General features: G+C 47.5%; 3 protein-coding genes across 3 annotated transcripts in view; 1 reads left to right on the top strand and 2 right to left on the bottom strand.

The window, feature by feature from the left end:
• Positions 1-4,233, bottom strand: part of Sgf29 (SAGA-associated factor 29) — a 52,300-nt gene extending 48,067 nt beyond the window's left edge. Inside the window, exon 1 of the mRNA XM_075697159.1 lies at positions 4,106-4,233. The gene's annotated coding sequence lies outside the window, so the exon portion shown is untranslated. The remainder of the gene's footprint in view (positions 1-4,105) is intronic.
• LOC142585985 (TELO2-interacting protein 2-like) lies at positions 1,715-4,199 on the top strand. Its single transcript, XM_075697156.1, has 2 exons — positions 1,715-3,498; positions 4,120-4,199. Exon 1 carries the CDS (start codon positions 1,954-1,956, stop codon positions 3,262-3,264), a length of 1,311 nt encoding a protein of 436 aa, XP_075553271.1. The 5' UTR covers positions 1,715-1,953; the 3' UTR covers positions 3,265-3,498; positions 4,120-4,199.
• LOC142586394 (uncharacterized) overlaps positions 3,774-16,144 on the bottom strand; it is a 26,346-nt gene continuing 13,975 nt past the window's right edge. The window contains exons 2-3 of the mRNA XM_075697641.1: positions 4,106-4,324; positions 3,774-3,781 (exon numbers count right to left, since the gene is read on the bottom strand). Of these exons, the coding sequence (XP_075553756.1) occupies positions 3,774-3,781; positions 4,106-4,324 (227 nt within the window). The remainder of the gene's footprint in view (positions 3,782-4,105; positions 4,325-16,144) is intronic.

Below are 16,144 nucleotides of genomic sequence, written 5' to 3'. Positions count from 1 at the left end.
GAACAAACCTGCGGAAGCGCGACCTCGAGCGGCCGCTCAAAGCGGTTCAAATGTCGCGCCGAATCGTGCCGCGCGCCCTGGCGTTTAAAAATGGCGGGCGGAGGCCGGTTTGTTTTTGTTGTCGGTCGCGGTATTTTTCGTTATGTTCTTTATTTTTTTGCTTCTGTGTGTGTTAAGTAAATTGCTTGCAATAAAAAATTCATATATTAATTAAAAAATGAGACAGCTTTCCTCGTAAGAAAAGCATCGCAGTTGATAAAAATTCGTTCTGGTCCGGGGCTCTAACCCGGGACCACCGCCCGTCTGGGGCAGCCGCTCTACCATCTGAGCTCTACCAGGCGGCTAGTAGCATAGAGTTTCCTACAAAATTTGTAGGAAACTCTATGGCTAGTAGATGGCAGAATGAAGTCGAATTTGTTAACTCTATTGTTGAATTCCAATGGCAGATCCAGATCAAGTTTTTCTGCTCTGTATGTAATCTATGTAATGACTCGCAGACGAAACCAGCATGCTTTCCGAAAATGTTTTACCGCCGTAGTATTCGAATGCCAACGGCCAGGGAACACATCGATAGCAATAGGCTGTCGGCTGTCGGTGGCTAATCAAGTACAAAAACCTTGACGCTATGACTAAAAAGCAGCTTCAACAACTAAATTTTGAAAAAACAACTGCCTATTTGCCTGAGGTAAAAAAACATCCTTAGACACCTCGATTGTTTATGTCAATCGTTTGTGTAAAGTAAAAATAGATGGATGGATGGGTGGATGGATGATTGAGGCTCAACCCTTTGAATCGGGCCGCGGCGGCGCGCGCCACCTAGCCTTTAATGGTTCTATATGCATGCATACCTATGTATTTACTCCTTTACTTTTGCGTTGATATTATCCACCAATCAGATAGTCTCCGTTTAGTTATTTCTACCTGTTCAAAGTCTATTCTACTTTCACTGTCTTTAAAACCCAAAGCTTTGAATAGTCCCCCGTTAGATTCAACTGCAGGGTGAAGTTGTTTACAAGAAAGTATCAGGTGTTCAGCCGTTTCCTCCTCCTCTCCACACGCCTCGCACACCAAATCTATCTCCTGGTATCTGGCTCGGTACGTTTTAGTCCGCAGTACACCTGTCCTGGCTTCAAACAACAATGAGCTCCTTTTAGAGTTATCGTAAATATTTACTTTGGCTATTTCTTGCTTAAACGTCCTGTGTGTCTCCAATGCCGATTTTGTTTGCATCTCTGTACTCCACATACCCCTCTCTGTCTCCTTAACCTTTTTCTTGACAGATGATTCCTTACTTGTTCCCCCGCTACTGCCCAAGTATTTGCTTGTCAATTTTCTAGTTCGCTTCCTCCACCTCGTGTCAACATTCCTCGTGTATAAGTAACTGAAAACCTTCCTAGCCCACCGAATTTCCCCCATTTTTCTCAATCACTCCTCAAATGCTATCTTGCTACTAGCCTCTCTGCCCTCGAAAGAAGACCATCCCAGATCCCCCTGCACTCCAAGATTTGGTGTCTTGTCATGTGCTCCCAGGGCGAGCCTACCCACACCACGTTGCCTAATTTCCAACTGTTGCCGGGTCTCTGTTCTAATACATAGAACTGCATTGGCAAAAGTCAGGCCTGGTACCATTACCCCCTTCCAATCCTGTTGCACAGCGCCATCTGTGGTCGCATACTTTAGTTCACGACGCCACCGCTACGCTTATTTCCGTTGCACTGTGGAAGGTACAGTTTCCCTTCTCTAAGTTTGTATAGGTGTTCTGTGGCCCAGCTTGCTGTGTTAATTCATCTCCACCACCGCAGCTAGGAAGTTCGTCCTTTCAGTTGGGCTGGTTGATTATCGTTCTGTTTGGTTCGGCTACGCAATTACACACGGTGCGTTGCAGTGCAGGAACAGATGAGTGAATATTCGTTATGTACCTGAAGTTTTTGCCAACTTGCCTAAAGCACTAGCATGGAGCTTGTCAGGTCGTTCATGACTGAGAACTGCCCAGCAAAGAAACTCGTACTGCTTCAAGCACTTCGTGCCACTCTCGAAACGCTACGGCCGGACGACCTTGTCAAGAGCGACAGTGCCACATTTTGCGCGCTCGCCCAGTCGCTGTTGCTCAGCGGCACCCCGCATGATTCGGTCGAAGATAGACAACACGAGAAAAACGATTTTCCTGGCGTTGCTGAGGCTGCTAGCGCAGGAATGATTTGCGCCCACGTCCTCATAAAGAGCAACGCATCGGAGTGGACCGAACTACACGACTTTGTGACTCCATTACAAGTTCTCTGTTTCGCGCACAGCAAAGCTGAATTGCCTTGGTGCAGTGAAGAGTCAGTCGCGGCATCGTCAGCACTGTCGTCGCAACTCAAGTGCTTGTTTTCTGTGCCAAAATTACTTATTTCCGTACTGAAATACATTCAACCAAAACTTGCCAAGGAGACCTGGAAGAAGAATCCTTGCTACAGGCATGTCTACCGGGAAGCGCTCTTCAAGCTTTCTCCGAGTGACATGTCTGATGTGCTCCCAATCGTTATGGCACCAGCGTTGCTACTTGTAGACGACTATATGGCACACAATCAAAGACTTGGTCTCTCTTGTGTTCGCTGTATCATTGTCAATGTTCCTCCAAGTGACCTTGATCAGTACGGCCGCCTTGAGGTGCTCTTCGATGCTCTCAAACATTTGCTGTACGTGAAAGAGGCAGACATAATAGTTGAACTCCACACAGGTTTACGAAACCTGATTTTCAGTGACTGCTTGGATGCTCTTCGCACATTCCGCGTCAAAGATGACAGGCGGCAAAAAATGGCAGATTACGTGTACTGTGAACTGCTCACGGCAGCTGAGGTGGAGCAGACGTTTGCTCTGCGGAAGGCTTACTCAAGCCAGTTTTCACCATACATTAAATGTCTTGGAATGGATGTTGTGAAGTACATGGATAAGACGTTACGGGTCCTGTTGGAATACATGGAAATGTATGACACAGATGAGCAGATCTGCAGGAGGAATGCCTTATTGTCATTAGCAATGCTTATCAAACAATCGTGGCCAAGAATTCAGTTTCATTTCAGAAGGATTACAGAGAGCATCTTCAAGCTGGCCTATGACCTATGTGAACATGGCAACTCTGCCCTGTGGGACGAGATTGGCAACTGCCTCTACTTGCTGCAACAATCTTGTCCCAAGCAGTACCGAGAATTCCGTGAGGATCTGCTTCTCTTAAAGGAAGATAATGTTCCTGGTATTGCTTCATTGCTTGCACATGTGTCCTAGGAAGATGACATGAGAATTGCTGCAAAGGAAGTACTAGGCAGAGATAAACAGTGCAGCTGTTTTATTGGTTTTGTTGACAAGCGGCGGCACCCACTAGTGGCCGCTTGCGAATTCGGCAATGAAAGATGTCATCTTTCAGTCTAGAGTTTCTGTGAAAACTGTGTCCTGCTCACATGAAGTTTGTCAAGGTGCACCTCATTGGGCTACAGAACAACCACGCTGCAAAGTGCTTTGGTATGTTTCACTGCCCACAATGCACAAGGGACATTGAGTGGACATAAAAAACATGGGTGGCAATGTTAACATACTACTCAACTATTGATTACATAAACTGTCTTGTCAAAACTTATTTTGTGGCTAGTGTTAATTGACAACACTATTTGTAACAAAAAATAGTTACCAGCATGTGCAGTAATCATAGTGCAAATTTTTTTTTTCTTGCACTACCATGTCCAAGGTCTCTTAGTAAATCACTTCGCTTCTTCTGTTGTAACATAGAGCTCTGTAGTTCACTTGCCTATTCAAAGTATGCACAAATATAAGCCATCAGTAATGCGACCAGGAATACAATTACGCTTGTGCTTAATTCTGTGGGGTAGTTACAAGCAAGTAGTTTTCATAGAACCGACATCTTTATGAAAACACCACTGTGTTGTGTCATAAAGTACAGATCATACAGTTAAGCAGTGGCCTGCATGAATGTCTGTTTTGCACTGCAGCTGTCCCATCCACACCTTTTAACCCCTCATCCCCTTGTCCATGAAAAGTAGCATGCAGGCGACATTGCACATGCTGGCGGAAATATCTCTGTTTCATTGAACTTTCTCTCCCTCTCTCTCACCTGACATTATGTAGATGACAAGAACTTTATTGAATCCTGAAGAGCTCACGTCCAGGGGGACTCGGGATGAGCTGATGGCTTCACCCATGATGGGACTGGGCAGGTCGAGACCCACCGCAACATCATGGGCCTTCTGGATAGCCTGGAGTTGTAGATGTTCTGGACACTTGAGGGCGGATTCCCAGGAGTCCTTGGTTTGAAGTGAAGAGGCCTTTATGGCTGGGCACAGACAGTACACATCTTCAAAATTACATTTGTATCCACAATTGTGGCATTCCTGTGAGTTTTTCTGATCTATTAAGTGCATTAAGCGAGGAGAAGGGTAAGATCTAGTCTATAGCATTCTAAGCATAGAGGCCTGGGCCCTGTCAAGCTTGGGGTGTGGCAGGGGGAAGGTTCTATGGCTAAGCTTATAATGAGTGGTAATCTCATGACGTATATAGAGCGGGTCTTTTCCTATATCTATGGGAATTTCTGAGGCCCCAGGTTCAGCTGCACGGTTCACAAGGTCATGTGCAAACTTACGGGCAGCCTCATTTAGGTTAATCCCATTCGGTCCAGTGATGTCCCTTAGTGGGCAGGAAACCACGAAATGTGGTGGTATCCCTGCTCTTCACTTGTGATAGTGAAATCCTGATCCCAAAGGATATTGCTTGTTTGCGCTATCAATCCGTACCAGAAGGAGCGGATGACCAAGCGTGAGTCCGAGTACATAAAGGCTGGCTTCTTACGACTGTTAATAGCTAAAGCACTAGCAGCCTCCTCCGCTACATGGGATGTTTTTACCCTTACAGAAGCTGTGTTAATTATTTTTCCCTCTGCGTCCACCACTGTTATGGTGAATCTCCCCTGTGGGACACTGTGCCGAGTCGACAAAAAGCGCACCTAGCTTGTGTTGATTAAAATTTGTAGATCAACACAAGTTAAAAGCCCCATTACTTAAGGAGGAAACACAAAATTTTGCATACTGTCTACTTTACAAATGGCACTGGTCTATAAACAAAGCTATGGAACTAAAATCACCCCTGCAAATCAAGCTGTCAGTTCTACTCAGTGTTATGGCAGCTGGTGTATATTATCAGGGTGTCTACAAACCGGGAATTCTCAGGGATTTTGAGTAGTATGGAAAAACTCGGGGAAAACTTCGGGAATCTGTGCCTCTATCAGGGAAAACTAGCTGTAATTTTATTGAAAGGGTCGAATGCTGGCTCGAGTAACAGACAAGAATTGTAATGAGTCGTCTTTGACGCCCTGTTGTCGGCTGGAGGAGTTGCCAGCGTTCAGTCAATGACCAACTTTCCGGATTCCCAATAATTTGGACGGCTTCACGGCATCACCACATACCGCACAGAGTCAATGTATCAGAACGTCTGAAATTTCGGACGCAAGAACTCTTCGCCGTCAGATTTTCCTGACGTTTTGCCGTGACCACATGTCCGAAACGGCAATAATCAAAGCCACCACCGCTGCCATTTTGATTACCTCGTCGCCTCCATGACCATTGTCACAACCACGGGCGCTTTATTCCCAGCGGCCGTGTCACGACCTACTGGAACTCCAGACCTGCACAGATATACGGCTTCTATGGGAGCCACTTGTGCCCACTCTCGTTCAACCGTTGGCCGTTGGTGTCACTTTTATAACCTTTTCTTCCATGACGTATTGAAAGGTACCCCGGAGGAGGTGGCACAGGCACTAGACCTACAGTGGACAGGGCGGCCTGGGAGCCTTATCGTCTGCTCCATTCCAGAGATATACAGCAGGGGTGGTGAAACACGGGCTGCTGTTGTGCTCGCCAATGCCGAGATCAAGAAGTGGTGCCGAAGGACAGGAAACCGTTTTCTGGACTTAGGGAAGGGGGAGCTGTCGACTGGTTTACAGAAAGGCTGCCTACACTATAACGACGTGACAGCGCGGCAGGTCAGCCGAGTCATCGGCACAGTGGCAGCGCCTTTTTTAGGCCTTGAACATCGAGAAAAGACGACACAGGACTGGAGGACACACCCTGACAGATGCCAGCCCAACCAACCATCTGGAACCCCGCATTGGAGCAGGGCACAGAAGGAACCGCGCCTGACAAGCCGAGGGGAGTGTTGGCATGGGGGCAGTACAGGTCGAGGTCAGAGAGGTCTAGCCCAGCTCATCGAGGAGGCCCTCGAGAATGTGCTGGCCAAAAAATTGCCCACTCTGTGAAAAACGTCCACAGTGCCAACGGAGGTGTGTGACTCAGCCCACTGCATCCAAATGTCCAATGGCGGAGGCGCAGAACTTGACACCAGAAACCAGGCACAGCATCGGTCGCCTTCCTTAACCTATATGGTGGCCGACGCTTAGCACAATGGGAAGAGCTCTACAGAGGAATGGAGGAAGAGGGCATCACATTGTATGGAGTGGCGGAGACACATCTACGGGATCTGGAGAGACCGCCAGTCAATCCACTTAGGAACTGGGCTGGCTGTAACCGAGAAAGTACATCCCGGAAGGGTGGAGGCGTGGGCACCGCTCGAGGCCTCCTGTGTGGAACACACCTGGCTGTCCGGCTACATGCACGCAACACCAGTCTTAGCTTGTGTAGTTTACCTCAGTGTTTCTACGAATCAACAATCTGAGAACTCCAACGTCGTACGGTGCATCAAGCATGACATCGAACGCCGGGGCCACAGTCGGGAAGTGCTGATCCTAGGCGACTTTAATGGCCACATTCAGGAGCTCGATGGTTACTACAACCACAATGAGAGGCTCATGCTCGAGCTGGCCCAGGAGCTTTCCCTTGAAATTGCAAACCTTCGGGCTCTCTGCGAGGGCACGTTTACATGGTGTGCGCGGGGTTAGAGCTTGTGCATCGATTATGCCCTCGTGTTGCTGAACCTTGGCAAAACCCTCCAGGATGTCCACATTGATAAGAAAGGCCGGTACAGTTTGAGGAGCGACCACAACCACCTCAGGCTGCGGTTTAAGGCATTCCATTGGCGCCGACAGTCGAAGAAACGCAAACCTGCAGTGCGGTTTCTCCCTGAAGCGGCATATGAAGAAGTGGCCAACGTATTTGAACTAAGTCCCAGCCGTGAAGAAGCGGAGACCTACGAGCAGTACATTGACCAGCTCTGCCGGATTATGCGGAAACACGAGAAGATTGTCAATGTGCATCAAGGGGTTAGAAGGAAGAGCTGGTGGGACGGGGAGGTCTAGGCAGCACTGAAGGCTCACCGAGCTGCCAACCAGAACCATCGCCACGCTGTTAAGAGTCCTCACAGCGAGGATGTCCAGGGGACATGGCAGGAATATCTGCACCGGAAACTGGAGATGCAGGCTATCACACAACGGAAGATAGCAGAGGCCAACCACAGGACGCTCCAGGCAATCAAATCTGCAGGCACAGGAGCAGCAGTCAAATTCTGGACGTGTGTGTCCCGCCTTGATGGCAAAGCTGCACAGCCTGAAGTTTGCACAGTCAACGGGGGCCAAAGAGAATGATCTCCACCGAGCCTTAACTGACCATATCCGCCAACTATATGTGCTGCCACCATAGGGTTCACCTGCTGTGCCCCTCCCTGCCCCAGAGCGCTCGGGCTTGGCGGGTACCGACCATCAGATGTGGACAGTGTCTCGGAGTGCCGTTGATAGGGCAATCACGAGAATAGGTGCACGCACTGCTCGAGGCCTTGACGGTATCCCGGTGGGACTTGTGACATGTCTCGGTACTAAATCACGGTCACAGTTGGCTGATTTCTTCAGCAAAATTCTGGACGGTGGACCAATACCTACAGGCTGGCTACGCGGCAAGGTGATCCTGCTCCCCAAAAAGGGTGGCAACTCCGGCCTTCTACGTGACTAGCGGCCACTTATAATTACTAGCGTAGTGTATCGCGTGTTTGCCCAAGTGATAAAGGCTTGGATGACTGCGTGGGCCGAAGAAGGCGGGCACCTCACTGAATTGCAGAATGGTTTTCGGCCCGACCAACGGCTCGAGGACAACTTGCTTGTCCTGAGCCAATGTATAGAGGTTGCACGAAAGGAGGAACATGGGTTGATTAGCTGCTTTCTTGATGTGACGAAAGCCTACGACAGTGTCCCACACGAGCCATTGCTACGGCCTCTTGAGGCGATGGGGATGACGCCAACATGGGCTGGCTTATCAGACGCCTCTATGCACACAGCACAGTTGTAGCTACCCTGAACGGCGCCTACTCGAGTGAGGTAGTGGTGGGCAAGGGGTCTAAAACAGGGTTGCCCACTCTCGCCCTTACTCTATATGCTGCATACCGCATGTGCAGAGCGCACGCTATTGGCCTCCAGGGTAGGCTTTGTGGTGGAGAGAACAAGTGATGGACTCTGGGAGCAGCAAGTGTTGCTGGGGCTGGTATTTGCAGATGACATAGTGCTGCTGGCGGGGAACACTGGCGATCTGCCGACCATCATCACTAGCTGTGCCGAAGCCTTGGCGCCACTAGGACTGCAGTTTAACACAAAGAAGTCGGCAGTGATTGCCTTCTCTGGCCCTGAGGCATCCGGCTCACTGACACTACCATGCGGAGGACTACTGCCCCAGGCAACTGAGTATCAGTACCTCGGTGTGAGCTTCAGCGCGCAACAAGATTATACGGCAAGCCATGAAAAGCGCCTGAGAGGAACATCCCAGCGGGCCAGCCAAATACTCCGCAGGAAGTGCCTGTGAGGATTCAATCGCTTCATTATGGTGCGAGAGCTGTGGAAAACCGTACACGTACCTGCACTGACTTTTGCCAATATTGTATGCCCCACAGCGCAGACCTGAGAATGGCTGGAACGCAGCCAGTGCGCTGTAGGGAGACTGGCTACGGGCTGCCATGGCAATATGGGCAAATGAGGCAATCTAGGGTGACCTCGGTTGGTCCCGGTTTGAAGCGCGCGAGGCACGCAGCAAGCTGACGTACGAGGGCAGGTTGTGCCTGATGCAGCCACATCGCTGGGCACGGCGTATGTTTGATTACATACACCGCAATGGCATCCGTACCAGGTGGACGAAAAGGCTGCAGCAGCTGTCCAAGAAATACGGCTTCTTCTCGAGCCCTGTACAGGAGGAGACCGAGAGAAAGTGGGCCAAAGCACTCGAGACCCTGTTGCAACAGACGAAGGCGGACACTTGTCGGCGAGAAATGGAGGGTAAGCCCACACTGAAACTCTATAGGACATACAAACAAGAGATCCATGTGGAACCCCTCTACAACAACAGTGTAGCCAGCAGCCTCCTCTTCGAGGCATGAGCCGGCGCTCTCAGAACTCTGGTTTACTGCCGGCGCTTTGACGACAACGTGGAAAGCGCTATGTGCAGAATGTGTGCTGCGGACGAAGAGACAATTGAACATTTGGTCCTGCACTGCATGTGCCTCACACCAGCGCCTACAGATGGCACCACACTATCGCTAGCACTTGGCTTCTTCCCAGCGTTCCGTCTAGCAGTGGTGACCAAGTGGCCACAACCAAGAGTCGCCTCAATGAGTGGTGGGCCATAGTGCACACACATTAACGGCCAAACATTGATATTGATTGACATTGATAGTGTGTGTGAATGCAGGTGTGACTGTGCTTATGTGTGCATGTACCTGATTGTTACCTACCAAGGCCAGGGCATCGCTACTTTTTCATGGCGACGCCCACCCGTTACAAAGGGTGAGGCCACTAAATACAATCCAATCCGTTTATAACCTGTTAAGGGGGAGAAAGAATTCACTTGTATAGACGGTTGACCATTACATCGGTAATATACAGGCTAGCAATGCAGGCAATCAAATTAAAGCTTCAAGCATGGGTAGAGAATAATGGCATTTTGGGAGAGCTTCAGAATGGCTTGGCATTTAAATGATAACTTATTTGTTCTTACTCAGTGTATCGAAATATGAAAAGTAGAAAGTAGACTGTTATATGTGGCCTTTTTAGACATTACAGGAGCTTATGACAACGTAGACTGCAACATTTTGTGGGATATTCTGGAAGGGGAAGGCTTAGGTGCTGATTGTCTACAGCTCTTGAGAGAGATTTACCTAGAAAATGCCGTTTGCATTGAATGGGAAGGGATGAAGAGCGAGCAGAAAGTTCATATCAACAAGGGACTGAGGCAGGGGTGCCCTTTATCCCCACTGCTGTTTATGATGTACATGGTGAGGATGGAGAAGGCGCTAGAAGGAAGTAATATCGGTTTTAATCTCTCGTACAAACAGGCGGGCACAGTAGTAGAGCAGCAGCTTCCAGGTTTATTTTATGCGGACGATATCGTGTTGCTAGCTAATGAGCAAAGTGATTTGCAACATCTGGCTGATATCTGTGGACAGGAAGGCAACAATTTAGGTTTGAAATTTAGTGTTAGAAAATCAGATGTTATGGTATTCAATGAAAACAGTGAACAGACAGTGGCGATACAGGGTCAGGAAATACCTCCGGTAACAGAATATAAATACCTTGGTATATGGATAAACGAAGGCAATAGATATATGGAAACACAGGAAAAAACAATAACGGAGAAGGGGAAAAGAAATGCAGCCATAATGAAGCACAGAGCGCTATGGGGATACAATAGGTACGAGGTGCTCCAAGGCATGTGGAAAGGTGTAATGGTTCCAGGACTTACTTTTGGAAATGTGGTTGTTTGCTTTAAATCAGGGGTACAATCAGGACTCAATGTGAACCAAAGGTCAGTGGGTTGCCCCGCATTGGGCGCTCACGGGAAGATTACAAATGAAGCTGTGCAGGGTGATATGGGCTGGGCTAGTTCTGAAGTGAGGGAAGCTCGCAGTAAGATTGAGTATTAAGAACGACTGAGGAATATGGAAGAAAGTAAATGGGCTGGGAGAGTGTTGAGGCATCTGTGAAGGAAAAACATTGATTCACAGTGGAGGAAAAGAACTCGGCAGCTTACCAGCAAGTATGCGGCTTGTAGGGTGGGCGACACAGCAACAAAGAACGTCAAGCGGAAAGTCAGAGAGGCTGAAATAATCTCATGGGTGGTGGCAATGGAAGAGAAGCCTGCCATGAGTAACTACTTAAGAGGAAAAAACGAAATCAGGAAAGAAACAATTTATGATAACTCAAAGGGAAGCTCACCACTTTTCGAAGCGCGATCGGGATGCCTTAGAACACGCACCTATAAAGCGAGGTATAAGAAGGAAGAAGAAGCATGCGCTTGCTGCGGTAAAGCTAGGGAAACGGCGGAGCATATTTTATTAGAATGCGAAGATGTCTACCCAGCGGTCGATTTAGGCACCACTGGCCTCCTTGAAGCCCTTGGGTTCAGCGAGAGCAGTGGAAAAATAAACATGTCCGCAGTAGGGATTAGTAAGAGGCATTCGGAGGATTGGTGGAATAAAAGTAGGCAAACAACAAAAAACGGAGACGTACAAAAGCACACTTCGCAATAGGGGATCATAAAGCTTGGTTATGGGAGTTCATGGTGTTTTTTGTGTTTTTTTATTGTTTAACCTAGGTAGGACATTAGGCAGTATAATAGCAAGAGCTTGGTGGCGCAACTCACCGCCCCATTTCGAAGGGGACGCTCATAACATCCATGCACCTATCCATCCGTGTGCTCTACAGTTGACTGGTGCGGCGTTGTAATTAGTACGGTGACTGTTGTGTTGTGATGATCTGCTTGCCTAGTTTATGATTTTTGCGAACACAGCGACAGTGATGTCACAGAAAAGTTGACTGCCCAAACTTGAAAAATGTCGGTGCGTGCAGTCCGCTCCTCTCTAGTATAGCATTAAATAGCTGCTCCCATTGCCCTTTCCAGTCAGTAGCAAACCGCACAGATCTTGTACACTAAGTCGCATTGTTTATAGATTTCGTAAAGTACACGAGAGGGGCGCGATCAGAGATATTTTGTTCGATACACATTCTGTTCGGTTGCTGCAACGTCACTAAGTGGCAGTATGCAAAATTTGTGACAACGGGGTGGAGAGAGCAGCCAATCAGGAAGCGGTGACCTCCCCAGAAGTTTACTTTCGTTGTTTGGCATCTGCTTGCAGACAGTATATACTACAAAACGAAATGTTTCTCATCTTCCAAATGAATGAAATCTTTATCTAAAAGAATGTATTTTTTCTTCTCAAGCCCAAACACGTTTTCAAATAGTATGTGTGACTACTGTAATTTATAACTATTAGTTTCTTTGCGTCGTCCCTAGGTGGTGTCACGCACAGCGAGAAGAAGAAGAAACGACGGGAAGAGTGGCGCACTTTTCAAGAGGCAGTAACAACATTCCAGTGGCTCGCTGGCACCGATGATGGGGTCGATTTCGCTGTACAACCAACGAATTATTTGTTTCGAGAAACAAAAACGACGCCGGAATTCACTTTCTGCCATTTCTTCAAACGCGTTTCGCACCGCCACCCGCAACGCCAGCACAACAACCTAAGTTCCCAACGGAAGCGCCATTTTCTCGAATTAAACTACGGATTGGATCCAAACGTGCCATGCCACAACCGCCGGGAAAACCAACCGCTGGTTGGACCCAATCCAATCCACCAGACGCGCCATGCGAAGCTAACTTCCCAGCTCCCGTCGGGTTCGGCGCCTAGCAGACGAAATGCTCGGTGGGAGGATGATTGACAGAAGCGTGTCATTTTGACGTCACCAAAAACGTGGCCGCGCCCCGCGGCTGGCGACATCGGCGCGGAGTAGGCCAATCGCGCGCGCCGGTAACCGAACGAACACGCCGAACAACCATCTCCGATGGCACCCCACAGTTTCATTGTATACGTTGTAAAGTTCGCTTCTGCGCTGTTTAGACACTGGAAACCACCGTAATGTTCGACGACAGAACAATTACCACTCATTTTAACACTTAAAAGTTCTCCGTGAATGCGTCGCGAGTTGAAAAATATAATTTACGCGTCACTGCGTACGTATCTTTCGCACAACCGTTATGCTGCCGCCGTACCTCGCAGGAGAGCTAGCTAAAAGAGTTCCGTGACACGCGTCCTGCACTGCAGCACGTTTTAAAGCACTGAAGTCGCTTCTGCAAGCATTCTACTGATCTAGACACCAAACAACATTAAAAACAAGTTATGCTCACCTTTCCTTGAAACAGACTCGAACAATTTATTGCACATGTCGAGGGCAGAATTTACTTGTGAATACTTTTACCAGATCCTTTGCATTTCACTACGGCACACAGCAGTAATTCCTAATGTCATCTACGACATTAGGCTCTCTCTGATCAACTCAAAAAGCTAGATTATTCTATGAATCTTTTAAAACGATTTTTCCAGTCTCTTACTAGAAAAAGAAAATTTATGCCGTCTAGCATTGCGCATGCAGCTGCCACCTATGCTCATTGTTTACCTTCCTTGCAACACTCCTCCTCTAATTTCCCTGTTCAAACGTAAAACATTTGCAAATTTTTGTTTTCTCTTTATACTTGTGAATTTATTCATTTACCATCAATACAGGCGCTTTGTGCCTGCCGAAATGGCAGCACGGGCGTTGAACAGGATGTCCTACGTATAAGTTACGTCCTCTGGTTCTTTTAGAACGCTAATCACTACGTCTGTGTCTCGGCCTTCCAAAATTTGTAGCCAATAATATTTTATATCATGAAACTCACCTGCCTTCTCTTCAAACTCGATTTCGTATACTGACAGTCCAAACATTTCTAAACATCTATGCTTCTTGCCAGAGACGCTCCTATACTAGCTAACCAACTGCATTCTTTGAGAATGGTCCAGACTGCACTGTCCCCAGGTATAGTTTTTGTGCAGAAGCTATAAGAGCCATTACAAATATCAATCAAAATTCAAAATTTGATTCAAATTCAAATTTGATTGGCTTTTCAAAATTTATCCATACTTCGACAGTAAGCGTTGAATTTGGCGATGTATTTCCCAATAACGCTAAGCTCCTAGCTATTCGATACCTAAAAGGTTTATTAGATGACCACCTTGAAAACCTCCAAATAAATGCAGTAATAGCCACAGATGCTTCTGACAGCTGAAGAGAAGGCCGGAATGGGCATTTTTTCGACATCATTAAATTGGTCTTTCTCTCGATCTTCGACTACCCGACTTTACTCCAATATTTCAAGCAGAGTTATTGGCGATCATCCTAGCTCTACGGAAACTTCCCACATCTATTTCTTCAGCCGTAATCTTAACCGACTCCTTGTCTGCTTGCTCCGCTTTATCTGTGCCCAATTCAAGTATCATTCCCCGAGAATTTCATTCATTAATTCCCCAACATTTATGCCTCATCCAACGTGGGGCTCACTTTAAACGAGTCAGCAGACGCACTATATATATCTATAGCAGCTGGCGGCATCTCTTAAAGGCCCGGTCACCGTTTATAGATGGGCCCGGTACTGAGGATCCTAAAACCTTCGGCATACGTCACAAATTTTCCATTCAAGAAGAACATGCCAAATCATGTGTATTAGATAACGCCGATTTTCAGCACCTTAGATTTCCTTGGCACAGCAGATGGTGTGCAACAAGAAAATTTTAAATTTCATTTACGCGTATGCGTTGCCGAATACCACGGCTTAATTTCTATTCCCATAGGTCTGGTTTGGCACCTTCTATTAAATGTTTTTATTGCAATGAACCCAAAACTATGAATAATTTCTTTATAAAGTGTCGTAGGTTCAACGTGCATAGAAAACGACTTCTAGAAGCCTAGGTCCCTTCCGCCAACTTGGATTAGCCATTACGCTACCTATCGTGCTATCTCTGGGGGCGTCGTCACTAGGACAGCTGTTATAGGAACGTATGTGATGCCATATATAATTTTGTATTGGAAACAAGGAGACTTCCATGCTAATTTTACAGTTTTATTTTCCACAACAAGAAACCAAAAATATTAACTTCTAACTTTAAGAAACTATAGCATGAAAATTATTATTAACGATTAGAATTCATTTAATAGCTCATTTTCAGTAAAAAAAAAAAAACCTATTTAGGTATTTCTTCTTTTTCGACCCACTGCCGCTAGATTCATGGCCAGTCCCCCGTAGTGGGTTGTTTTATAGCTACAGGCACCAAACCAAACCAAACCAGACAGATCGCAGAAGCAGACGACAGCGAACAGGCTATAACTAGCGCCACTCTGCTCGTACATTCTGTCCCTAGCGGCAAAAGGGGCGAACTAGACCAGGCTAGACCAGGCTATACAGTAACTCTAGACCAGGCGAGCTCTGGAGAAGGGCATTGCGCCGGCGCTATGGTGGCTAGATCGCTGCAAGCCCGGAACTTTCCAGTGACGAACGGCACGCGCGTTATCAGAAGGGGCACTCCAAAGGGTGTAAACTGTTCTATGCTGATAACGCGCGTGCCATTCGTTACTGGAAAGTTCTGGGCTCGCAGCGATAAAGAAAGGAAACGCATCAAAGCAGATGACGATTATTTTTGTGTGGCAGAAGGGGCAAGCCAAAGGGTGTAAACTGTTCTTAAGAGTGTAGCCACCATTGCCACCACTGCATATTAACTCTATGACCACTGCGGCAGCGCTAGGCCTAGCTGCTTCGACATTCGCTGTAAAGCTTCTTGCTAAGTGCCGTGTTTTTTATTGAAAGAATTCGCTGCTGTCAGCGATGGCCTGGACTCCGCCTTTGTGGTCTAGAAGCTTGGAAAGCATGGTGCGTTGCATAATGCCGGTTCCCGAAAGTCAGCTTCACCTCTGTACAGAAATCTTGGTGAAGCCAGTGCCTCCTCTGGTGAAGCATACGCAAAAGTATTGCAGTGAAGCACAACAGGCCTTCAGAGCGTTTTTGAATGTACCTATGGCGGTTTGAGCCTTTAAGGGTATTAAATGACATGCATTTATTTTTTCCGGCTGGCCGATTTTTCGGACGTTTTCGCTACCCCTAGGGAGTTCGAATAATCGGACGTGGACTTTGCAACTGACCAAGAAGATGCTTCAAATGGTCCGTGGGGTGAACGAGTGGTGGAAGGAGGACAAGAATAGAAAGGACCTACGCATTGAGGAATGAACGGGAAAGGAAGCGTGCTGCCACTGATTTGAAGGAGCTTGAGCTCAAAAAACGAAGTGTTGGCTAATGCCGAGATGCAGGTGTCC

This window comes from Dermacentor variabilis, chromosome 6 (assembly GCF_050947875.1).
Source record: "Dermacentor variabilis isolate Ectoservices chromosome 6, ASM5094787v1, whole genome shotgun sequence".
NCBI lineage: Eukaryota > Metazoa > Arthropoda > Arachnida > Ixodida > Ixodidae > Dermacentor > Dermacentor variabilis.
The sequence above is the reverse complement of the archived record's forward strand: the minus strand, read 5'-3'. Positions and strand labels throughout refer to the sequence as shown.